General features: G+C 39.3%; 1 protein-coding gene across 1 annotated transcript in view; it reads left to right on the plus strand.

Moving 5' to 3' along the window:
- Nucleotides 1-7,506: 7,506 nt before the first annotated feature.
- Alkbh8 (alkB homolog 8, tRNA methyltransferase) overlaps nucleotides 7,507-25,400 on the plus strand; it is a 37,781-nt gene continuing 19,887 nt past the window's right edge. The window contains exons 1-7 of the mRNA XM_027415214.2: nucleotides 7,507-7,656; nucleotides 10,698-10,833; nucleotides 14,722-14,959; nucleotides 15,956-16,087; nucleotides 17,373-17,468; nucleotides 23,079-23,183; nucleotides 24,770-24,840. Coding sequence (XP_027271015.1) covers nucleotides 10,705-10,833; nucleotides 14,722-14,959; nucleotides 15,956-16,087; nucleotides 17,373-17,468; nucleotides 23,079-23,183; nucleotides 24,770-24,840 — 771 coding nt within the window. The 5' untranslated portion in view covers nucleotides 7,507-7,656; nucleotides 10,698-10,704. The remainder of the gene's footprint in view (nucleotides 7,657-10,697; nucleotides 10,834-14,721; nucleotides 14,960-15,955; nucleotides 16,088-17,372; nucleotides 17,469-23,078; nucleotides 23,184-24,769; nucleotides 24,841-25,400) is intronic.

Genomic DNA, 25,400 nt, shown 5'->3' on the forward strand with positions numbered 1-25,400 from the left:
TGGTAAAAATATCCATTTTAATACAGTATTGTGTGATATTTTGTTTGCGTTTTGACAAATAAAGCTTTCCTGGAGATCAGTGGGTGGAGCTATGTACTTGTTAACCATAGAGGTCTGGATGTCTGTACAGACAGGAGAGAGGAAATGACAATGCAGGGTGGAGACAGGAAGTGATTAGCCAGGACATACACAAGATCGTGGACCTTTTGGTGGGAGAATTCAGAGAGGCAAGAAGTGACTGTGGCTGTTCCTTTTCTTCTCTAATCTTTCAGCATTTAACTCAATAGCTGACTCCCAGTGTTTATTGATAAGGCCAATTAGATTTACACCTCATACTATCTTCTCTTGGCACTAGAATTCCTGTAGAAGAATGCATAGAAGGTCAAAAGGAAAGAAAGAAAAACAATCAAGCTCTAGATCCAACTGATCTACTTGTGCATCCTGTAATTTCTTTTCTACCAAGTCTCTCTCTCAGTCTCAGCTGATAGTTTTCTTGGACTATTAAAGTCATTATCATCTTGTAAGTTTGTAAATAAATACTTGGTTCTTGAATTGTCAATCCAGTTGTGGGCCATAACCAGTTAATAACTCCCAGCAATTTTTAAAAATCATTGAGTTAGTTTGTAAGTGATCCTTTGTGATATGTCTTTCTGTTGTTGGATTTTTGTGAACCTATCTTATACCCTAGGTAATTAATAGAATCTTTTGTTCATATTTTTTCAGGAGCAGTTTGTAATCCCCAACAATGCAAATTTTTCTTTACTTCTTCAAACATTTTCTCTAATGTGTCTGCATCTCATTCTGCTAGTAAGGTATCCTCTAATGATAAATTATAGATAGAGGAAGCTGATTCTGAATTATTTCCATTGGCTGTTGTTGAAAATATTGACACAATCTAGGGCTGTTTAATATTCCTTGTGGAAGAATTTTCCACTGATATCTTTTTACAGTCTGGGGGTTATTATAAGTAGGCACTGGGAAGTAAATTTTCTCTATCCTTTTCTTGCAAAGGTATAGTGAAAAAAATCAATCTTTTAAACCAATCACTATAATAGACCATCATTTAGCTAAAAGGGAAAGCAAGGAAATTCCAAATGGTAAATGTCCCATTGGCTGAATAACCTTATTAATAAATACTTCTTAGATCTGTTACCATTCACCATTTTCTATATTTTTTTTAAATGACAAATATAGAAATCCAAAGACTGGTCAATTCTACAATATTTTGAGCATTAAGCTGTTCCTGTGCCAGCTGTCTAATGCCTGTAATTTCTCTAATGGCATCTGTAATTTTTCCACCCATAGAAGTTAGTCAGCTAACCATTTTAGAGATAGGCCTGTTTCAATGATGACACAGCTGACCATCTCCTTTCCTTAGCGCTACATTGTTCTCTTTAACATAACTACTGGCCACTGTGGGGGACAGAAGAAAGGGAGAGAGGGGGAACTGGGATTGGTATGCAAAATGAAAAATATTTTTAATAAAAAATACTCCTGCATCCACAGATATACACTGGACTGAACTCTGGAACTTAGTTGAAGAGAGGGAAGAGTGGGGATTGAAGGGGTTGGTTCCAGGTTGGGGAGACCCACGGAAACAGCTGGCCTGAACAAGGGGGAGCACATAGATCCCAGATGCTGTCTGGGAGGCCAGTATGGGACTGATCCAGATGCCTAAACATGGATGTCAATGAGGAGGCCTCTGTACTCCAGGGAGCCCCTGGTGGTGGATTAGTGTTTTTCGCTGGTATAGGGGGGACTTTGGGAGCCCATCCCACGTGAAGGGATGCTCTCTTGCCCTGGACACATGGGGAAGGGCCCAGGCCCGGTCCAGGAAGATGTGGTGGACTTTGCAGAGCCCCCATTGGGGGCCATGCCCTGCCTGGGGAGTGGAGGGCGGATGGGGTGGGGGGGAGGTCGGGGCTGGGGAAGGAGGATTGGGGGCGAGGGGAGGGAGAGGGGATTGACGTGTGAAGCAAGCTTGTTCCTAGCTTGAACTAATAAAAAATATAGTCCTGTTGATACCTTTGAGAACAGCAGCTGTTGTTCCCTGTTTATGTACAACCAGAATGGTCAGTGACTGTTTATGTACAACCAGAATGGTCAGTTATAATACCTTTTAATATTTTTTCAGGAACATATGGTAGTTTATGGTTTGTTTATCAGTTTGGAGGAATGTTTAATCTGGGTATTCCATTGCTGTAGCAAATCATGTCCCCACAAATTCACTATTTTATTAGCCACATATGGCTTTATTTTCCCCTCTGTCCTTCTGGCCCTATACATTTGACCCATCTTGCACTTTGTGTTACCTGAGATAAAGTTCCAATCCTTAAAAGTTGAACATTTATCTTCTGAAGAGGCCAATTTGGAAGCCAAGATTTCGGTGCAATTATTGTTACGTCTGTACCTGTGTTCACCAAACCCGCAAGTACTATGCCATTTATTCATAATTTTTAACTTTCGTCTTTGATCATTTATAGATGTTTGCCAAAATATTTATGGTTTCTTCTGAAAATTTTGTTTCATCTTCTAAAGCTATTTTGTCATCCAGAGCAGAATGGTTTTCCATAATAGGCATTAAGTCTTTTAATTGCTCTGTGGAGTAGTTTTCTCAATGCTGACAGGAAATGATAGAACCAAATTTGACACAGGGGCCTGCCAGAGGCCCCTCCAGTGGCATTTCCCAATGGCCAAGGGTTACTTTGCCTCTTCCATGTTGATCTGCATTAGTCAAAGTTATCCTTTGCCACACCTTCTGTATATTCCAGAAGTATCAGGCCTTCTGTTTGGATTCTCTCCAGAAAAATCATTGTTCCTAGGAACAGCTTGCCTACAGTCCCTTTTGTATTTACCACAATTAAAACATCTACCATTTGACATTTCTTAAAATATTAGAAGTCACCTCTATCCAAGTATCATCATAAGCATGAGATCCAATATCAGCTATATTTCTAATCCATTCATCTATGCATGATGTTCTTTACTTTAAAGGCCTGATCACTCTTTTACATTCTGAAGTAGCATTTTCAAAAGCAAAGACTCAATTAATATTTATATAACTTCTGGACCTCATATCATTCTATTTACAGCTGAAGTCAATCATACAAATTAATCAGTGAAGGATTCTTTTGGGCCTTGTATAATTGTAGTAAATGACTCTGTCCTCTTTCCTGATTCTTCAATCTTGTCCCAACCATTCAAAGCTGCTGTAATCTGTCTTTCCATGTCAGCATAGTTGCCTTCACTGAGCATTAAATCTCATAAGTTCTAGCCCTACCTGTTTGTTCAATAACCCTAGCTTAATCTCTCCAACATATTCTCCACCATATCTGAGGACCAGCTTCCAATAATGCTGTAACTAAATCTTTCTAGTCTTGTTGAATAATTCTGTTTCAAGTGGCCCATGAATTTAATGTCTGCTTCACAAAATATGAATGCAAATGCATAATGGAAATTATTGCTTCCTTAAATGTTTTCAAATCTAACATTTCTATAAGATTCCTGTTAACTTCTCAATAGCCTTGGGGATGACTATCGCATGGTGGTCTTTCTTGAATGGTAACTGGAATTAAGGTTGGTTTTCTAATAACCATGGGGCACTCCTCTCCAGTTTCACAATGCAATGGTGTGGTGCTTTCTGCTCTGAACTCCTGTGTCTCTGTGTAAATATTTTTCTTAGTTTCACTAGTATGTCTAAGGATTATGTCTTATCAGTCAATTTCTTATATTTGACACTGATATCAAACAACATTATTAGGAATAAAACATCAATTACCTAACAGTTAATGATTATAATTGACATTATGTAAATCCCAGCTAAGTTTCTTATGCCTTAGTTTAATTTTTCCATGTTCAAAACATCCATTGTGGAATCATACAGTTTACTCTATCCATCATAATATTGTTTTCCATCTTTAATGTGAAAAAAAACTGTTTTTTTTAAAAAAACTAATTTCACCCCTTAAGAATTCCCAGTTGTTTAACCAGATCTGCTGATGATGACAGTGAAGTGTGACACTGACTGTTGCTGCATAGCTGGGTTGGGCAGAGAACACAGATGATACATAGCCTGGCTAAGGGCAGCTGCAGCTGCTCACCTGAAGCTGTGACCTGAGAGTGTATGGTGCCCACAGCAGCAATAGAAGGCTGAATAGTTGTCAGAGTGGATGACCTAGTGAGGCAGCAACATCAGGAACGGATCCAGGGAAAGCCTGTAACTTACAGGGAGTAGGAGTCAGCCATCTGAAAACCAAACCCAAGGGTACATGTGGAAAAAGCATGTGTGGCAGGAAGCGAGAGTGTGGATCTGCCTGAAGGCAGAGCCAGCCAGTCATGGGTGGCTAACTCTGGCATTTTGTGCCCCGGTACCTGTGGCATTTGGGGCCTGTGGAGTTTGGGCATCAGCTAAAGGCTTTTGAAGGGAGGCTGCAACAGGAATATTCCAGACTTGTTTGGAGGACTGGGACAAGGAAGAAAAATCCAGGCAGCTATTGCTCCAGCAGGTTGAAAAGCCAGGGTCGAGCAGCTATCTAGTGATTTCATGCTGAGTTGGATACCAGATGGTGTATCTACCTGATTATTCTTTATTAATAAAAAATAGGGAATCACAAGCTGGTGTAAGAACATGAATGATGAGAGAAGTGTTGAAGAAACCACCAGTTTCCTATCTCTTCCTATCCTCCATCCAAAAGGCCTGAGATCCTCTGTAAACCCTGCCTTACTACTTACTTTCTATCTGTTCAGTTCTCCAAACCCTCTATGGTTAATTTTGCTTATCTAGTGGCTAAGTCCACACTCTGATTCAAATCAACCTTTATTGTCAGAATGTGATCAAAATATCACACACTGGTGCTAATCTTTAGTCATGGAGGTGTACTGAGGCAAATCCACTTGTGGCAAAACAGCTAGGCCTTAATTAAATCTGAGTCTGGGAAGGAAAAGAGTAAAGGACATGAAACAGAACTCTAAGGCATCTGCGGTTGGGTGAATTCCTATAAGCTCCAAAGGAGAGCTGAGAGATAGTGCAGTATCCCAGACTGGCTTAGAGAAGCTATAGAATTTCAGGCAGCTCCTATGGGGAAATGAAGGGAAGCTCTAAGAAGGAGCTGAGAGCAAAGGGAAGTATTGAGTGGACAAGAATTTTAATCCCCAATGGACTGAAAGATTTGTCCCAAATCGCCGAGGAGAGGCATCCCTTTCCTCATCACTAGGGGCCCAGTAGGGATAGAGGAGCTTGCTGTCACACCAAGGGTTTTGTAGTAATGGTAGACAATGCAGACAGCTCCAGGGGTTTACTTAGCCAGTAGAGTTTGGGCATAGATGCACAAACAGATGTAGTGGTTCCAGGAGCCAGAGAGACACTTACCAAGTGGTCAAGGAAAGTCAGATAGTTAGAGCAGGTGGAGGAAGTATTAGGAATAATGCAGCCAGGTTGGGACAGCAGGTGGCAGGTTCCTGGTCCCATGGTCCTTGGGACCATGAGGATTGAGGGTGGGTGATGGACGGTTGACAGATTGGGAAACAGAGACCTATAGATGTGACTCAAACTGAAAGTTTTATTGAGGGGAGGAAAGAAAATAAGGTAAAGAGACACAGAGACAGAGAGGGAACAGAAGACAAGAGGGAAGCAAAAAAGTCCTATCTGAAAAAAAAGTCCTATCTGTTCCAGGGTAATATCAGGGGAGAGAGAGAGAGAGAGAGAGAGAGAGAGAGAGAGAGAGAGAGAGAGAGAGAGAGAGAGAGCACATTGATGTGTGGGGAGTCTTTCTCTTAAACGGTCCTTTGCATCTGTGGGCAGAATACTTATCCATGGAACCCTGGGTTTACCAGGGAACTGCCTGAGTGCATTCTGCCAGGTGATAGGGCCAGGCCAGGATAGTGCCTGAATCCTTACAGGAAGAGCAGCTGAAGAATTGGACTCTAGAATTTGAAGACAAATATGGTGGGTGGCAGAAGCCAGAAGAAACAAATGACCCATATATACCTTAAGGGAGTCAAATCAGAGGCTTGGTTTGGTGAGTGCAGGTTCCTTTGAAAGGAAATCATTTTTGCCACCCCCATGGTTTCTGCACCACATGAATGAAAATAAAATGAGGGCATGACTGCTCCAAGGTATGTTTTGAGAATGTTTATTGTAAATATGAGAAAGAGAACAGCCAGAGGCAACTGGGAGAGTTTAGACTAAATATGGCCGGCAGACTGCCAGACCATGAACCATGTGCGTGTGCATGTAGGCTGAGAGAGAAAAGAGTGGAGCAAGTGGACCAAGAGAAATCCAAGAGTGGAGCCAGAATCCAAGAGGCCTAGAGATGGAGTATCCAAAATGGCTGCATTATATAGGGATCAGAAGCGCTGAGGGAGAGGGAAGCAGAAGCCCGGTGTCTGTGAAGGAGAGGGTTAGGGTAGATGGGTGCTAGGGAGGAACAACAGGCACGCAGTGATGCAGGGAGAACTGGCCAGCATCTGCTGTGATAGGTTACTAGGCTCTTGGGTTAGCTATTTGTCCTGGGTTTCTTTGAGGAATAGCAATGTGGAGTTGGATTAAAAATATACAAATTAAAATGTTACTTTTTTATTCATGAGTCAACCCTCATAATAGGGACATATTTTTTCTTAATTTGATTAATTTTTCTACCATTTAAAATTCAGTTTGGAATATCTTTCATAAAGTAGATGCAATTTCTTTTTTTTTCAGAGTTCCTAATATTTTAGGTTATAATACAATTATGTCGTTTATGCATTGCATTTCCTCCCTCAAAACCCTCTCCTATACCGCTCCCCCTTACTGTCTTTCAAACTCATGACCTCTTATTATTAATTGTACATATATACAATTAGTACAAAATTTCTCACTTTGTATTATGTTACTTGTATTTAAGTGGCTTCAGGGCTGAACATTCATTATTGGATAACAACTGGTGTACTCTTCCCTGGGGAAGACTATTTCTCTTGCTCCCAGAATTCCTTGTTCGCCTTGTTCTTTGTGTAAAGTTAAGGCCTCCTGAACTTCCTGCATGACCACAGAAGTACGTCTTTTTTTCATTGTTTTTGTTCAGGTCATATTTAGACAGTCATGCTAGTGAGACTATGGGTGTGGCTTCTGACGCTCTTCTTAGACACAATCCCCAGTAAGCGCCCCATCGCTCTGCGTCTATTTCCTCCTCAGAGTTCCGAGCTTTAGGTACAGGAACTGTCTCGTAGATGACAGTTGACAGCAGGCTCCTCAACTCTGCGTTTTGATTGGTTGTGGTTTTATATAATGGTCGCCGTCTTTTACAAGAATAAATTTCCTTAATAAAGTGTAGGTATAGGGTCAAATCCTTAGCATGCAGTTAGGGAGTCCGCTGGCTTAGTAGCATGGCAGGCGTAGTGCTCCTCCAACCATTAGTATTCACTTACATAAAGTGGCAGAATTTTCTATTCTACAGAACTGTTTGCAGACACTTGGCGGAGAAAGTGTCAGCAAAGACTTGGTGCGGGAGAGGGGATTGTGGGAACGCTGTAGTAGTCCCTTGGACTCATGGGAAATGTAGTGCGATTGTCTGCAATATGGCGGCGCCCAGGTGAGGGTAGTCGGGGGCGCTTGCACAGTCGTCTAGGCTGGAGCGCGGCTGGCTGACCATAGGGAGAGCATCCGGGAGGTGAAAAGCTCTGGTAAGGAGAGACAGAAGTGTATGGTGCCTGTTTTTAGTGGCGACGGACGGTCGCAAACCATAGCTTACTCCTGGCAGCTCCTTGTCTGCTGTCCTGGCCAGCACTGGCTGAACCAGGCTGCGTAGGATGCAGTCTCTGAGCCGAGGGATGCCTGGGTGTTGGAAGCCCTGATGGGGTCTAGTGTTCGTGTGTTTGGCGTGGGATGGGTGCCCAGGGGTGTCTGTGTTAGCCGCTACTAATTCCTTTCCAGCCCTAATCAATTCTGTGAAGCAAAGGTCCACGAATCTGCGTCTTCTTTCACTCTTCCTGTCTTCCTTCATCAGTCCCGCCTCTGGGTAGGGGTGGTGTCAGCCTGTGATTTTGGTCGATTTCATTTGAACGTTTGTTGCAAGCTGTATATCAGGTATCCAAGACTATATAGGTGAGAGTCTTTCTGAGTCCAATGCATTAAGGTAATGGGGATACACATCCGGTGTTATGGAAGATGGCTGCCCAAAGCAGAATTCTAGAGTTTAGGAGCTAAAATGGCAAATCTACTTAGGTTTATTAAAAAAAAAAAAAATGAGCCTCTACTGGGTATCACATCCTGTTTAAGGATGTGCTGAGTGCTACCCGGTGAATCACTAGTTCATACAGTTAATTTTGTACGCACATATAGGAAAAGAAAATAAACGACAAATGTAAGGAAAAACAACAACATAGAATGTGTAACTCAGAATGTTACGAAGGCGTGTGATAAAAAAAAAAAAAACAGGGTAAAATTTTTTTTAATTTCGTTCTTTTTAAATAGATAATACAATTTGGGTAGCTTATAAATTCAAAAGTCATAAGGCTATCCCTACTTACTTATCTACCTACTTCTCTTTCCTAGAGCCAACTCATATCACTGGTTTCTCATATTTTAAAAACATATATGTGAAGCTCTGTTTGATAGGAATTTAGTGTTCTTTCTAGTGTTTGCTAGTAAGTATGTTATACTCAATCAGAAGATTCACTTTATCTGTGTTGCTTGATAAGCTTTTTTTTTTAAAGATTATTTTTATTTTAGGTATATGTATGCTGTGTGCATGTGTATGTGTATACACTTGCATGCCTGATGTCCAAGGAGGCCAGAAGAGACAGGCAGATCTTCTGGAACTTGAGCTGGTAGCTCACTCCTAGTTGTGAGCTTACGATGTTGGTGCTAGGACTTGAACCCAGGTCGTCTGGAAAAGCTGTCAGTGTTTATAAGCACTGAGCCATCTCTCCAGCCATGGCTGTCTGTCTTCTGACTCAGGCATGGACACAGTACAGTTGCTACTTGGTATAGTATCCAAAAAGATGTACTGGGCGTTAGCTAGTGACAGAGGCTTCATGTCTCTGTACTCCCCTTACCAACAGAGAACGTGCTCAGGCTGGAGGGAACTGAAATACTGTCATGGCTAGTATCTTAGTTACCTTACTCCTGTCACATGTAAGGTGCATCCAAGCAATTGTGCAGTTGTCTTGATTCCTCTCTTCTTCACATCTGAATAATCACCAGGGCCTGTTCATCTTCTGGAACTTTTCTTTCCTCCCTCTCTTCTCCTGTTTCCTTTCCTTCTATGCCTCCAGTGTAAATCAGGTTAGCATTTCTGCTCACCACAGGTGGGATGTTGCAGGTCTTCTAATTACTATCCCACCTTGCTCTCCAACTGGCCTGCCTTCCTGACTTTACCTCCTAATGTGCTCCGTGTGCTAGGAAACTGAGTTAATGCCACTTTTCTTCTGTCCTTAAATTAAATCTAGTATATAGAGTTTTGACTATGCCCCAGTTGTTTTGAAATGTAATTTGTTGTTGTTGTTGTTTTTGTTTTTGTCAAGATAGGGTTTTGCTGTGTAGCTTTGGCACCTGTCCTGGAACTCCCACTCTGTAGACTAGGCTGGCCTTGAATTTGCAGAGACCTGCTAGCCTCTGCTTTTGGAATGCTGAGATTAAAGGTGTGCACCACCACTGCCCAGATTGAAATGTAATTTTATTTGAGATTATTTCATTTGTTAACTTTGAAGTGTGTAGGACTCACGTAGAGTTTCAGTAAACACTTGCTGTTAAAAATATTATGCCAGCTGGGCATGGTGGTGCACATTTGTGATACTAGCACACAAATGCTGAGGCAGGATAACCTTTGTGAGCCAGGCATCAGCTAGGGCTGCACACTGAGTAACTGTCTCAGTAAATAAAAAAATAATCATAAACGGGGCTTGTGGGATGCACACCCGTATTGCCAGCACTTGGGAGGCACAGGGTAGGAATATCGAAGTTCAAGGTCATCCTCAGCCTTGTAGCAAGTTGGAGACCAGCCTGGGATATATGGGACCCTGTTTCAAATCAAAACAACAACAAAAGAAAAAAACTCCTCAAATTATACATATATTACACTACTATTGGTGGACATGTCTGTTTACCCTTTGCTTTTTATTATATCACTGAATACCTCCTTTTTAAAATCTTTACGTTGTTCTGATCCTTCTAATTGGAAATCTCAATTTTTGGCAGTTAACATTGAATTTTTTAGTTTTGGTAGTTATGCCACCACCACCAACAATTCTATTAGCAGTAAATTACATGAAGATATGTCAAATTTTTTTCAGGTTTTTCTTTCTTTTTTTTTCTTGGATGTGTTTGTTTTTCTCAACTAACTTATACGTTTACACAAAGACATGCACTGTGTTCTAGTTGTATGCTCATGGCAGTAAGGCCATAATAGGCATACATACTCACTCACTTACCATTCATTTATTCTTTCCACATATTTCCAGGGTATATACTGTATGCTGGCATTCCTGCTCTTCCAGAGTTTACATCATGATGGAGGACTTAAGCTAACAGATGAATTGTCTTGACTTTGTGTTATGTTCTGAAGAATTTTATTTTTTTATTTGCTTTCACTTTTCTAGGTTGTTGAAAGGAAACTAAGGACTTTTACAAAACACAAATTTTTATAAAGTAGAATATATGAATAACATAATTGTTCCTTCAGGACTTTGAAGATTTACACTTTTTTTTTACTTTTTCTTTACAGTATTACTATGAACATCAATCATAAAGATGGCCTAAAACTTAATAAAATGGAGAAGAAGTTCTTAAGGAAACAGAGTAAAGCCAGACATGTGTTGCTGAAACATGAAGGCATCCAGGCAGTGTCTTATCCCACTCAGGTGGCCTTAAACTCTTATTATCACTTGAATGTACCTGTATCGATATTGTAATGTTAATATTATAAAGTATAGGTCAAAGCTGTAATTGGTCAATGATATGTTGCACCTGTATTAAATATACATGTGATAGGATGTCCTTGTTTTCCATTTGTATGGTAACCTAGTCTGTACCTTAAATTCATATTGTTAGTGTGGGTTGAAATAGAGTGATTCTCAACACCTAACTCACAACTATAGGAAAACAGATATTTCTGGTGGTCTTAGGAACCCCAACCATAAATTGATTTTTTGTTTTGTTTTGTTTTTGTTTTTTCGAGACAGGGTTTCTCTGTGTAGCTTTGGAGCCTATCCTGGCACTCGCTCTGGAGACCAGGCTGGCCTTGAACTCACAGCGATCCACCTACCTCTGCCTCCCGAGTGCTGGGATTAAAGGCGTGCGCCACCAACACCCGGCCATAAATTGATTTTCATTGACACTTCATAACTGTTAGTGTGCCACTGAGTGGTGTTTCAGTTCCCAAGACCATAAGAAGTATGGGTTTTCTGATGGTTGTGACCAGCAAATTGAGAACCACTGAACTAGAGCATGTTGTAATTACATATTAATGATAACATTGTATGAATCTTTTTAGTTGATAAAGCAAATTTAACATTCATTATTTTGTTTAATTCTCTTAAAGTCTATATAAATTGGATGGGAAAACATTGTCTTGAGAGGTTAACTTCCCTCAATATAAGCTAGTAAGTGATTGAATAGAAATTTGAAGGTAGATCTACTATATCCTAATATAATCTTCTTTTCTTACCTTTCCTATGATACAAAATATATTGGTTATATAATATAAACTGTTTCTACTAGTCCTTACTTATAAAACCTTTTCATGTCTGTTGGAAATAATTAAGGGAGATGATATGAGCTACTGTAAGCTTTCCTGGGCTTTAAATTACAACTGAATGGAACTCTCTTTTTTCCTAATTTAGATAGAAACATTATTTTTGACCTTGCCTTATTTCTAAGCTGGACATATTATATCTAAAACTCATACTACAGACTCTCAGTAACATATCTAGTTGTCTTTGATTTATTAAGGAAGTGACCAATCGATTCTGAGTGGCCTCTAGTAGACACCAAGGCATAATTGGAGAATTGGACCTTAGCCATGCTTTCTTCATGGAAGGGAAGTTGAGTTGATCACCATGTTAATTACTTTTCTTATCACTACAACAGAGTATCTGACAGAGTAGGGAGGAAGGAAAATTTTTTTTTATCACAATTCAATTACCCAATATTAGCCAACTAGGCTATATATAATCATAACCTCCCAAACAGTGCCATCCAATGAGGATCAGGTATCCAAACACTTGAGACTGTAAGGGACATCTTACATATAAACCATAACAGCCAGTGGCCCATGATGTATTTAGTCATGCCTGTGTGGAAGGTGCTATAAAACCCTAAGAAGATAGAATTGAGAGCTTCTGGATATTGGAGCACATGGAATTTGCTGGAAGGTGATGTCCTCAGGGAGGGTAGTGTATTGATGATGCCTTTCAGTAACCTCTATAATGAATGTGTGGCCATGAACAGTGTTTCCTGAGTCCTGTGAGCTGCTCTGAGGAGGGAATCTCAGGAACTGAGTTATGGCTATTCTGTCAGAAGTTTGGCTGATAGTTTCTTGTTGATGGGGGCAGGTTTGCAGGGCTGAGCCTGTGGGCTCTGATTTTCTTACTAGGTAACTAGTGTTAGATTTAATTGATTTTGACTAGAGACAATTGCATGACACTTAGCTAGCCTGCTGCAGAATCTTCCAAGAATTAATTGGTGGCTGGTCTTCTTAATCCTGTTGCCTTAGGTGGATGAGAATAAGAAAAAGTATTGTTTTTCCTTTGTGTGTCCTACTCAGGTTTAGGGAAATGGGAGGGTTTTTTGTAATGGTGGCCACATAAACTAAATTGTTATGGTGTTTTAATGAAAACACCTTAATTATTGAATGATATCAATGATAAAGCAATATGAGCATAAATTTTATGCTGCTTAACATAGTATTGTAGTAATGAGTTTATTTCCCTTTTTTTTGTGTGTGTGGTTTTTTTTGGAGACAGGATTTCCCTGTGTTGCTTTGGAGCCTGTCCTGGAATTCGCTCTGTAGACCAGGCTGGCCTAGAATTCACAGAGATCTGCCTGACTCTGCCTCCCAAGTACTGGGACTAAAGGCTTGCACCACCACCACCTGGCTTATGTGTATCCTTATACTTATGTGAACAAATGTATTTGGCTGTCCAGTGGGGAAGAGTTTTATATTATTATCCAATTTATTGATAATTCTATTACACCCTTTTCAAGGAATGTTATACATATCTTCATATTGTGTGATAAAACAAACATTAATTTACTTATTTTGACCTTAGTACAACTCGTGGAGTCAGTAAACTATTGTACTCAGAGCAAACATGTCTTGTGAGCAAAAAATGGGTTTCACATTTTAATAGCACATTCAATAAACAAAATTGAGGCTGTTTCAGAAACTTGTATGACCTATATCTCTTTGAAATATTGTTTTAAGAATATTTTCAACACCTGGTATAATTGATGAAATTGGTAAGAGGCTTTTGGGGTTTTTTGCTTGTTTTTTGGAGACAGGATCTCTGTGAAAGAATCCTGGCTATCTTGGTACCCTCTCTGTGGGCAGGCTGTCCTGGAACTCACAGAGATTCACCTGCCTCTACCTCCTGTGTGCTGGGATTACAGTTCTGTCCTTGAACCCAGTGTGGTGGAAGGAGAGGAATATCCCCAGAAAGTTCTCCTTTAACCTTACCATGGGTGCTGTGGCACATGCATGTCCTCACACATACCCTCATACACATTCCCCTGTCCCCTCCCACCCCCACACTAAAGTAAGATTCAGAAATAATGGGTGATAAGTGGTGGTTTTTAAGTATAGTACTATAAGGGTACTAGACTATAAACTTCAAAATAAGGAAAAGAAAATTCCCTCACTTCCCGACATCCCATGAGTAGAGCCTAGCAGTCTACGGGAAGTAAGCTTGAAACCCATAAAGGAAAAGAGTTTGCTTGCGATCTGACTAAATTACTTCGACTGAATTGTTTTTCACGAGCAGGAAACTTTTCATGGTTTATGAACCTGCAATTAAGTTTTTTTTTTGGTCCAGTTCCTTGACGTTTACTTTTATATCCACAGTATGGGTTCCAGAAGACTAATAACAATAGTGCTCACTTATTTACTTAACCCAGTTTTCTGCTCAATAGTTTCTTGCTCTATAAAGTGGGGCTTAGATTACACAAATAAGTTTACTTTGTTGTAAAGACTATGCTAAATCAATGTAGAACACTCATTGTTCGGTAAAATGTATCATGTGACTGCTGACTCCATATTTCTCTCCATTCTTCATTCCTTCCTTTAATTTTGTTAATTTGTATTTCTGAACATAATAGGAAGTTATACTTTAGCCTTCATTTCTGGTTATGAAGAAATGCATATATCATTATAAGCTATTTAAAAATAAATGTTTATAGCTTAGGAAAACTTTTCTTCTGAAATATTCATTAAATTAATTTATGTACTTTGTATGAAGCTAGAGAACCAAATAACCAAAGAAAAGAAAGCCCCCTCCCCCCCCCAGACAGGGTTTCTCTGTGGCTTTGGAGGCTGTCCTGGAACTAGCTCTTGTAGACCAGGCTGGTCTCGAACTCACAGATCCACCTGTCTCTGTCTCCCGAGTGCTGGGTTTAAAGGTGAGAGCCACCACCACCCGGCAAAAAGAAAGCTTTTTAATTACGTTATTCTGAAATAATGTGATTTCATTTTATTGTCAAATAATAGGTCATATCAATTGCTTTTTACTTCCCTCCCCTTTCTTTTCTTTAAGAGCCTGGTTGTTGCCAATGGTGGTCTTGGGAATGGTGTGAGTAGGAAGCAACTGCTTTTGGCTTTAGAGAAATGTGGGCCCATGGAAGCTCTCCTGATGCCACCTAGTAAGCCTTATGCATTTGTAGTATTCAAAACTATTGAAGAGTCCAAGAAAGCCTATGCTGCTCTCAATGGAAAAGAAATCATTGATGATTTGGGGCAGAAGATCATTCTGTACTTGAATTTTGTGGAAAAAGGTATCATGAAGTTATGTACTTTCTGTGTGAGTTTTCTTCTTATGGAGTCTCTATCAATTATTCTTTGTGTGTGCAAGGATGGTAGTGTGTGCTGGTGTACGCTGGTGTGTGTGTGTACACATGTATGTGCTGGTGTGTGTGTGCATACCTGTGTGTGCTGGTGTGTGCTGTTGTGTGTGTGTGTACATATATGTGCTGGTGTGTTTGCTTGTGCTATACCTGTTGGGGTCAAAGGCTGATGGAGGAAGAGAGGAGCCCTTACTCACTGGTGGTAAGAATGTGGACAGCATTTTCATATGATACAGTTATTCTTCTCCTTGTTATGTACCCAAAAGAATTTTAATGTTTTCTTGTGTGTTGGGTAAAGACGTTAGACACAGATGTGGATACCTTGCCTTCTTTCTCTAGGTGAACCCCTTCTGTTTCTTCCTCTTATTGATCCTAGTGGAGAGAGGACACCTTTGTCTCATTGCTGTCCTGAAATTAGAGGGAATACCTTCGATTTTCCCCTGTTTAACATAATTGTTTATGGGTTTCTTATATATAGCCTTTATATGCTAGGTATGGTACTTTCTAATTCTTCAGAGATTGTATCTTCAGAGATTGTTGTACTTTGCAAAGCCTTTTTTGAATTGAGTAACAATTTACTCAGTGTTGTTTCTGACCCCATATTGTACTCTTTTACCCTTTGTTTTAATGGCAGTTTATGCAATAAGTATATGAGAAGCCTTGTCTTCAGATGAGGTTTAGAAAGTGACTTAACCATTTACAAACAGAAGACTTGAGTGTCATTCTTTGCTGAAGGGAACTGTAGATAGTAAAGCACAGTACAACTCTGATCTTAGTCTTTATTTTTGCATTTTGTGTGGGCCTTTCAGCATTCCTAGTTCTCAAAGTGACAATTAAGAGCCTTGCAAAATGTGGCTCTGGGGAAGAATTTATTTTATAAAGGAGTTCAGGTTTTCTATATGAATATTTTAACTTGTTTTTCTGTAGCACAATGGAAAAAGTTGGGACTTCAAGCCTTACCTCCAGGCCTCTTGGTGGTAGAAGAAATTATTTCTTCTGAGGATGAGAAAATGCTTTTGGAAAGTGTTAATTGGACAGGAGACACAGACAATCAGAATTGTAAGTAAAATTTCAAGGTCTATAAATTAGGTTTTTGAATAATATCCTGTTTCTGCTCTTGCTGTCCTTGAACACCATAGGTTTACTGGCATTCTACTGTTTCCTCAAGATCACTGGAAGTAGTTTGGACTTGGTAGTAGGCAAGCCACACTAACAGTTCTTAGGAACAGTTTTATATATAGTACTGTTGTACATAACATTTGTCTAGTGACCAGTTCTAAACTTGAGGCTGGGGAATGTTAACATAGCTTTTACCAGACCTTTCACTGTTTAAAATCTTGTTCACTTCTTAACCTGACCAGCAGGTTGTTCAATGGCAAGTTTGTGAGGGAGTTGACCAGAGAATCACAAATAATAAAGACAGGAAAGTTTGGGTCAGGAGGTCCTGTGCAAGTTATGTCTTATGCCAAACAAGCTATTAAGAAGTTCAGCATCGCCGGGCGTTGGTGGCACACACCTTTAATCCCAGCACTCCGGAGGCAGAGGCAGGCGGATGTCTGTGAGTTCGAGGCCAGCCTGGTCTCCAGAGTGAGTGCCAGGATAGGCGCCAAAGCTACACAGAGAAACCCTGTCTATAAAAAACAAAACAAAAAACAAACAAACAAACAAACAAAAAACTCAAAAAAAAAAAAAATGAAGTACAGCATATAATATACAATTTAGAGGGGCAAAACAGAGCAGAGTTACCAGAACGTTTAACAAGCAGTGTTGCACAAGGGAACACAGGATATCTCATGTGTCACAGCCTGAGCACTCAGTGGCTCTGGGACTAATAACTAGAGTCTCTTCAAGGGGGAAAAGTCAGGTTCCCAGAATCTGAAAGCTTATCTTCTTCAACGACCTGGCCTCAGTCCTATACTCTGATTTTGCCAGGTCTGCCCCTAAGCAAGGACACGGAGCTAGTGTTCTTTTTGTCCTTTCATCAGGGTCTCTGAAAAAGCTGTAGGTTGGCCTGGCTCCCAACATTTATTCTCTGTCCTGAGGATTCCTTCAAGCACTCAGTAGTCCAGGACATCCCGTGAGAATGAATCTACAATGAGAGCTGGTTCACCTCTTCCCAGATCATTAGCAGCCTTGTGGGTGGCAGAATATACACACGTTAATAGGTGAAACTCTTTAAGTGTTTTAAGCACAACAAAACAAATTATATGAACAAAATGGCTCATTGGCTCAGTAATTTAGTAATTAGGAGAAGTTGTCATTACCTAACAACTCCTTATAATGATGAGTGAAATATGAAGTGTTACTGTCCTTTTCTTTCAAGCAGTTTGTTTTCTTTATACAGTTCAGAAATCCTTAAAACATAGAAGAGTTAAACATTTTGGTTATGAATTCCACTATGAGAACAACACTGTGGATAAGGATAAGCCTTTACCTGGGGGTAAGTACATATTAATACCGTAAGTGCTGGCATAGGAAGAATGATGTTATACGTTAGAAGTTTATAGTAATTGAGGTGCATGTCATCTGTAGGTAAATTTTTGAGATGACTGGTTAAATTTTGAGCATTTTAATTCAGTAATTGGCTTGGTTTAGTTTTAAAAGTTCAGATATACAGATGAAGTCAAAACTCCTTTCTACTTCTATTCCTTCCTTCATTCATTTGTTCATTTGTCTATCTATCTATCTATCTATCTATCTATCTATCTATCTATCTATCTATCTATCATCTATCTTTTTTGCAGCCTGATCGTAGTTTCTTCACCATCCTCTCATCCCAGCCTCTTCCCCCACTTCCCCTCTGTTTCCCCCATCTAGGCCTGCCATGAATATCGACAAAACCTGGCATATCAAGTTGCAGTAAGACTAAATACCTCTCCTTCTATTAAGACTAGAGCCAGACAACCTAGTATGATATATAGGATCCCAAAAGCCAGCAGAAGAGTCAGAGACAGCCCCTTCTCCCACTGTTAGTCCCACAAGAAGACCAGGCTAGACAACTGTCATGTATATGCAGAGTGTGTAGGTCAGTCACATTCAGGCTCCCTGGTTGCCGGTTCAGTCTCTGAGCATCTAGCAGCCCAGCTTAGTTAATTCTGTGAGTTTTCTCATGATGTCCTTGACCCCTCTGGCTCCTACAATCCTTCCTCTCTTCAGCAGGAATCCCCAAGCTTGGCCTAATGTTTTAAAGTGGGTTTCTTCATCTGTTTCTACCAGGGACTGAATGAAGCCTCTATGATGACTAGTAGGTTAGGCATCAATCTGTGTGTACACCAGAATATCATTAGGCATCATTACATTGACATCTTTTTCTTCAGCCATGTTTGGTTCTATCCTAGGTCTCTGGGGCTACTCAGCCTCTGGGTCCTGGTGCTTCAGGCACTGTCAGGAGGAGTAAGCTCTCTCCCTCTCCACAACTGAATTCCCGGAGTATGGCTCAGTGTTGAGCTGTGGGTGCTTGTTTGTGCTTGGATCAGCTGCTGGATGAAGGCTCTAGGAATTTTAACCAAGGTAGTCATCATTGTCATTATAGGGGAAGGGCATCAAAGGCAGCCTCTCCACCACCGCCTAGATTCTTAATTGGGCTCATCCTTGTTGATCCCCTAACAATTCCCCTTTACCAGACCTCTCTCTAAACCTGTACTGTCTCCCTCTCTCAAGGTATCTCTTATCTTGCTCTCCTCTATTCCTCCCCTGTCTTAGTCCTCTTGTTCTCCTTCCCCATCCTTCTTCCCTTCCCACCTCCATTTTAGCCATTCTGATAGGAGTAAGATGGTATCTCTCAGTTGTTTTGAGTTGCATTTCCATGATGGCTAAGGCACTTTCTCCTTTTGTTGTCTAATTGCTCTAGCTAGAATTTCAAGTACAATATTGAAGAGGTGTGGAGAGCCTTGTCTTGGTCCTGATTTTAGAGGAATTGTGTTGATGTTCTCACCATTTAGTTTGATGTTGGCTGTTGGTTTGCTGTATATTGCTTTTAACATGTTAAGTATGTTCCTGTTATTCCTGATCTCTCCCACACCTTTATCATGAAGGGATATTGGGTTTTTTCAAAGGCTTTTTCAGCATCTGGGGAGATGATCATGTGGTTTTTCTTTTTCAGTTTGTTTATATGGTGGATTACATTGATAGATTTTCATATGTTAAACCATCACTGCATCCCTGGTATGAAGACTACTTGATCATGGTGGATGATTTTTCTGATGAGTTCTTGGATTCGATTTGCCAGCATTTTGTTGAGTATTTTTGCATCAATGTTCATGAAGGATATTGGTCTGTAGTTTTCTTTTTTAGTTGTGTCTTGGGTACCAAGGTAATTGTAGCCTGGTTAGAAGAGTTTGACAATGTCCCTTCTGCTTTTTTTGTGTGGAACAATTTGAAGAGTATTGTTATTAGGTCTTCTTTGAATGTCTGGTAGAATTCTACATTGAAACCATCTGGCCCTGGACCTTTTTTGTTTGAGAGACTTTTGATGATTGCTTCTACTTCATTAGGGGTTATAGGTCTACATAAATTGCTCGTCCGTTGTTCTTGATTAAATTTGGTAAGTGATATCTATCCAGAAAATTGTCCATTTCCTTTAGATTTTCGAATTTTGTGGAGTACAAGATTTGAAAGCATGACCTGATGATTCTCTGGATTTCCTCAGTGTCTGTTGTTATGTTCCCCTTTTCATTTCTGATTTTGTTACTTAGCATGATCTCTTTCTGCCTGTTGTTTAATTTGGTTAGAGGTTTGTCTGACTTCTTGATTTTCTTGAAGAACCAACTCTTTGTTTCATTGATTCTTTGTAATGTTTTCCTAGTTTCTACTTTATTGATTGCAGACCTCAATTTGATTATTTCCTGGTTTCCACTCCTCCAGGGTGAGTTTGCTTCTTTTTGTTCTAGAATTTTAGTTGTGCCGTTAATTCTGTAGTGTGACTATTCTCTCGTTTCTTCATGTGAGCACTTAGTGCTATGAACTTTCCTCTTAGCACTGCTTTCAACGCGTCCCATAAGTTTGGGTATGTTGTGTCCTCATTGTCATTGAATTCTAGGAAGCCTTTAATTTCCTTTTTTATTTCTTCCTCAACCCAGGAATGGTGCAATTTCGCATTATTCAATTTCCATGAGTTTGTAGGGTTTCTGCAACTTTGTTGTTGTTGAATTCTAACTTTAAAGCATGGTGGTCTGATAAGATACAGGGGTTTATCCAAGTTTTTGTATCTGTGGAGGTTTGCTATGTTGCTGAGTATGTGATTGACTTTAGAGAAGGTTCCATGTGGCGCTGAGAAGAAGGTATATTCTTTTGTGTTTGGATGGAATGTTCTATAGATGTCTATTAATCTCAATTGGGTCATAACTTATGTTAGTTCCTTTCTTTCTTTGTTAAGCTTCTGTCTAGTAGTCCTGTCTAGTGGTGAGAGTGAGGTGTTGAAGTCTCCCACTATAAGTGTGTGGGGTTAATGTGTGGTTTGAGTTTTAGTATGTTTCTTTTATGAATGTGCATTCCTTTGTATTTGGATCATAGATGTTCAGAATTGAGACTTCATTCTGATGGGCTTTTCCTGTGATGAATATGAAATGACCTTCTTCATCTCTTTTGATTTTAGTTTGAAGTCAAATTTGTTAGGATCTCTACCACATCTTATTTCTTGGGTCCATCTGTTTAGAAAATCTTTTCCCAACTCTTTACTCTGAGATAACGTCTGTCTTTGACATTGAGATGTGTTTCTTATATTGAGCAGAAGGATGGATTCTTTCTTTGTATCCATTCTGTTCCCTGTATCTTTTTTATAGGCAAGTTAAGACCATTGACAGTGAGGGATATTAATCACCATTGATTGTTGATTCTTGTTTGTTTTGGATTTGTTGGTGGTGGTGTTATTATGTGTGGAATCTCCCCCCTTCTTTTTCTTTTGGTGTTTGGTAAAGTGGGATCATCTTTTGCCTATGTATTTGTGAGTATAGTTATCTTCGTTGGGTTGGAGTTTTCCTTCTGGTATTTTCTGTAGGGCTGGATTTGTGGATATGTATTGTTTAATTCTGGTTTTGTCATGGAATATCTCATTTTCTCCATCTATAGTTATTGAAAGCTTTGCTGGATACAGTAGTCTGGGCTGACATTCATGTTCCCTTAGTGTTTGTAGAACATCTATCCAGGACCTTCTGGCTTTCAAAGTTTCCATTGAGTATTTGGGTGTAATTCAAATAGTTCTGCCTTTATAGTTCTGGCCTTTTTCTTTTGCTGCTCTTAATATTTTTCATTATTCTGTAAGTTTGGTGTTTTGATTATTATAGTTAGGGGACTTCTTTTTGTGGTCCAGTCTATTTGGTGTTCTGTAAGCTTCTTGTACTTTCATAGGCATATCCTTCTTTAGGTTGGGGAAGTTTTCTTCTATGATTATGTTAAATATGTTCTCTGTACATTTGAGCTGTATTTCTTCACCTTCTGTACCTTTATTCTTAGGTTTGGCCTTTTCATAGTGTCTCATATTTCCTGGATATTTTGTGTTAGGAATTTGTTGGACTTGAGATTTCCTTTGTTAGATGACTGTATATCCTGTAGTGGTTCTTCAACACCTGAGATTCTCTCAGAGATTCTATCTCTTGTATTCTGTTGGTTATACTTACATTTGTAGTTCCTGATTGTTTACCCAGCTTTTCTATTTCAAGCATCCCCTCATTCTGTGTTTTCTTTGTTGTTTCTATTTCTGCTTTCAAGCCTTAAGCTGAATTGTTTCCTTCTCTTGTTTGGTTGTTTTTTCTTGGCTTTCTTTAGATTCTTAAAGAGATTTGTTTATTTTTGAAATTTTTGGCTTGTCTTTTCCTCCATTTCGTGCATTATTTTGTTTGATTTTTCTTCTATTTCTTTAAGGGATTTTTCTCATTTCATCTTTAAGGGTCTCTATCATCTTCATAAGATAGTTTTTAAGGTCTGTGTCTTCTTCTTCCTCTGCTTTGGGCTTTTCAGGTCTTACTGGTGTGTAGTTCCTAGATTCTGGTGGTGTCATATAGGTCTTTCTGTTGTTGAGTGTGTTCTTATACTGTAGTCTTCCCATTTCTTCTTTGAATGGGTTGCAGGTGGGGTCTTTCCCTCCCTCTAGCCTCCTGGTGGCGTGTCGTATGTGTGCCAAGATTTCAGTGTCTGCACCTCTGGGTGGTCTGGCCTTTCCCCTCAAATAGAGGGCAGAGGGCTGGCCAAGAGTGAGGTGTGGCTAGAGTTAAGGTGGTCCTCCCTGCCTGGGTGCATCCACTGTACTCGAGGAGCAGGCCCAGGAAGATCCAAGGAGGGGGTGATGGCAGAAGTTGGGGCTGGAGGAGAGCCCACACTCACCTCAAACAGAGGGTGGAGGGTAGAGGGGGGCCAAGCCAAAAATTTATTTTTTTATGACCTTGATTATGTTTAAGGCTTTCATTCCTGGTGAAACTACACAATGAAAGTTTCACTTTGAAAGGTATGTTTTTTAAAATTTAAAATTAATATAAATTTTAATTTAAAATCTTTGTAGTAAGTGGAATACTTTTAAAAATTCAGAATGTATTCCATTTAATATTTAACATAAATCTACAGATTGAGCTTCCCTAATATGAAAATATAAAATTCATATTTCTCTTAAATCTGAAGGTTTTTGAGAGCAAATATGATGCTACCAGTGGAAAGTACCCATATCTAAGCCTCTGGGATGTATCATAGTCAAAACAGAAGCACATCAAAAATAAAATATAAAATTACCCTCATCCTGTTGTGTAAGTTATATATGAAACATCAGTGAATCTAGATAAGGGCAATTCAATATATACTACATTTGTTAGCAATTTATAAAATGTCAAAGTTTTATTAGTGTAATTATGATTTTATGCTTTTTATTTGATACGGTAAATGGTGTAATAACCTTAAAAGATTCTTACAGGTCTATTTTTTAATTTGTTTTTCCTGTGAATTTATCATCTTTTTCACTTTGACTGCAACACTAAAAGCTCTGATTGCTATCATAGTGTTACTTTATAGTTTCTGTTATACATGAAGATATTTGATTGTGTTTCACTTTTCTGGTTACTGACTTTAGGTCTTCCTGACATTTGCAACAGCATTTTGGAGAAATGGTTGAAAGAAGGTTACATTAAACATAAACCTGATCAGTTGACCATAAATCAGTATGAACCTGGACATGGTAGGCATTTCTTTGTTAAAAACATTTTCTTTCCTTTTAGGTTATCTCTTTCTTTTATGTGTGTGAGTGTTTTGCCTACATGCATGTCTGTGAATCACATGTGTTTATGTTTTAGCTAAATTTAATTTTTAGGCTGCTTTGCTTATTTATATTCAGTATCTGTATTACTTCTTATTACTTGCAGTCTGTACCTCTAACCTTGATGAGCTTCCATTATAAAATAATTAAATGGATATACATTGCTGTTTGTGGTTTTTGCTTGTTGTTGTTCCTCTCTTAACATGTTAGAGAGGGAGTTGGTAGCTTGGAACACAAAAAATGTATAATAGAAGACGCAAGTTATCTGCAGAATGGAAGAAGGCTAACTGGTTGGATGATTTTTCTCCTCATGTTTTAGAATGCATAATTCTAGGAGTATGTGTCCATGAAAATCTTAGGCACAGATAGGTTACTAGTAGCATTTCACTTGATATTTGTAGTTAAGTGATTTTTTTCTCCCCAAGGATTTTTTTTCTCACTGCTTTTATCATGGCATGCTTTACTTTATTTTTTTATTGTTTTATTATGGTGCTGAGGATTAAACTTAGGGCCTAGTGTAGCACAAATTCTAATAAAAACCCAGAGTCAGATAACCGGCTAAATGCTGAAAGAAAGTTCAGAGAGACAACGGAGCAAGCCACAGTTACCTCTTCTGTAGCTAACTTCTCAGCTAAAAAGGGCCAAGCTCATGTCTCTGTCCTGCCTTATTACTTCCTGTCTCCGCCCAGCCATATCACTTCCTTTTTCCTCCTCCCAAGTGCTGAGATTAAAGGTGTGTGCCTCCACTGCTTGGCCTCTGTGGCTAACTAGTGATCAGCACACTGATCTCCAGGCAAGCTGTACTTATTAGAGCACAAACAATATATCACCACAGCCTAGTACCTGCTAGTCAGGATCCCTGTTACCATGTTACATTTCCAGCCCCCAAGACTGGGACAGACTTGAGCTGTTCCCTTCCCAACCACCCCAGGGCTAGGACTGCAGATACATGCTTCTGTGTCCACATTCTAAGTGTCAGAATCTTGTATTTTCCTGCCTGGCTTTCCACTAGTCTATACATCCTTGAATAGGATGTATCTTTCTTCTTTGGATCTTTTCTCTGAGTTACAGTTTCTTTACCAATGTCTACTCATTTACCAGACTGATGAATAGAAGAAGAATAAATAGTTTATTTATTAATATACTAAACCTTTAGTGTATTAACAGCCTCTGCTCCCCAAGTCCTTGAGAAGCCTGGTGTTTATTGGAAAAAATGACTGTATTAGTCTTCCACATTGATTTCTTGGGGTATGAATGGTAAGTGTCCTATTTAAGCAGTGACACCTGAGACTTTGTTTAGTCAAAGCTAAATGTCATTTTATTTTGAAACTGAGTTATCTTGTTTTAGTTTTAGTTTTATTGAGGTATATTTATTCTTTTATTCTCTTTCCCTTTAATCTTCTTAAGAACCAAACAACCTTTTCACTGTAATTATGTAAGACTGCATTCGTTCATAGTCTAAATCTAGGAGGCCCGATGAAGTGATATTGTCATGTTTTCTATCTCAGGAATTCCTGCCCATATTGACACACATTCTGCCTTTGAGGATGAGATCATTTCTCTCAGTTTGGGGTCAGAGGTAAGTGCTGAAGCATTGCTTTTCCTTTTTTTTTTTTTTTTTTTTTTTTTTAATCAGCCTTTCACATATTTTACCTTGCACAATGCTTTGTTTCACCCAAGGGACTATCCACATTTCTATTATAATGTCCTAAGATTTTAATGGGCTTTGTTAGCATGTTGGTTCCTACAAGAGTAGGTAGGTATCACCCCTCTCTTTTGTATGTCTGAAGTTTTACCTTGTAGTTTATCAGATGCCAGGAAATGCCTATACATTTATTTATTCATTTCAATTAGCAGTTGGGTAAAATACAGATTTTCACTGGTGTAGTTTGGCCAATTTTTCACCTACCTTTGTTGCATTGCCACCTGGTGGCAAAAGATAGTCAGTACATGAAGTAGGATAATGAAATAATGACAACTGAAATACACAGGCCTGGGAATTTTACTTATTTAATTAATTGATTAATTAATTTGGCTGGTGTCTTTTAGATGTAGTTTCTTTGGCTTTGAGCTCCTTATATAGAGCAGACTGGTCTGGAACTTACAAAGATCCACCTGCCTCTGCCTCCTGAGTGCTAG

The sequence above is a fragment of the Cricetulus griseus genome, chromosome 4, assembly GCF_003668045.3.
Source record: "Cricetulus griseus strain 17A/GY chromosome 4, alternate assembly CriGri-PICRH-1.0, whole genome shotgun sequence".
Taxonomy (NCBI): domain Eukaryota; kingdom Metazoa; phylum Chordata; class Mammalia; order Rodentia; family Cricetidae; genus Cricetulus; species Cricetulus griseus.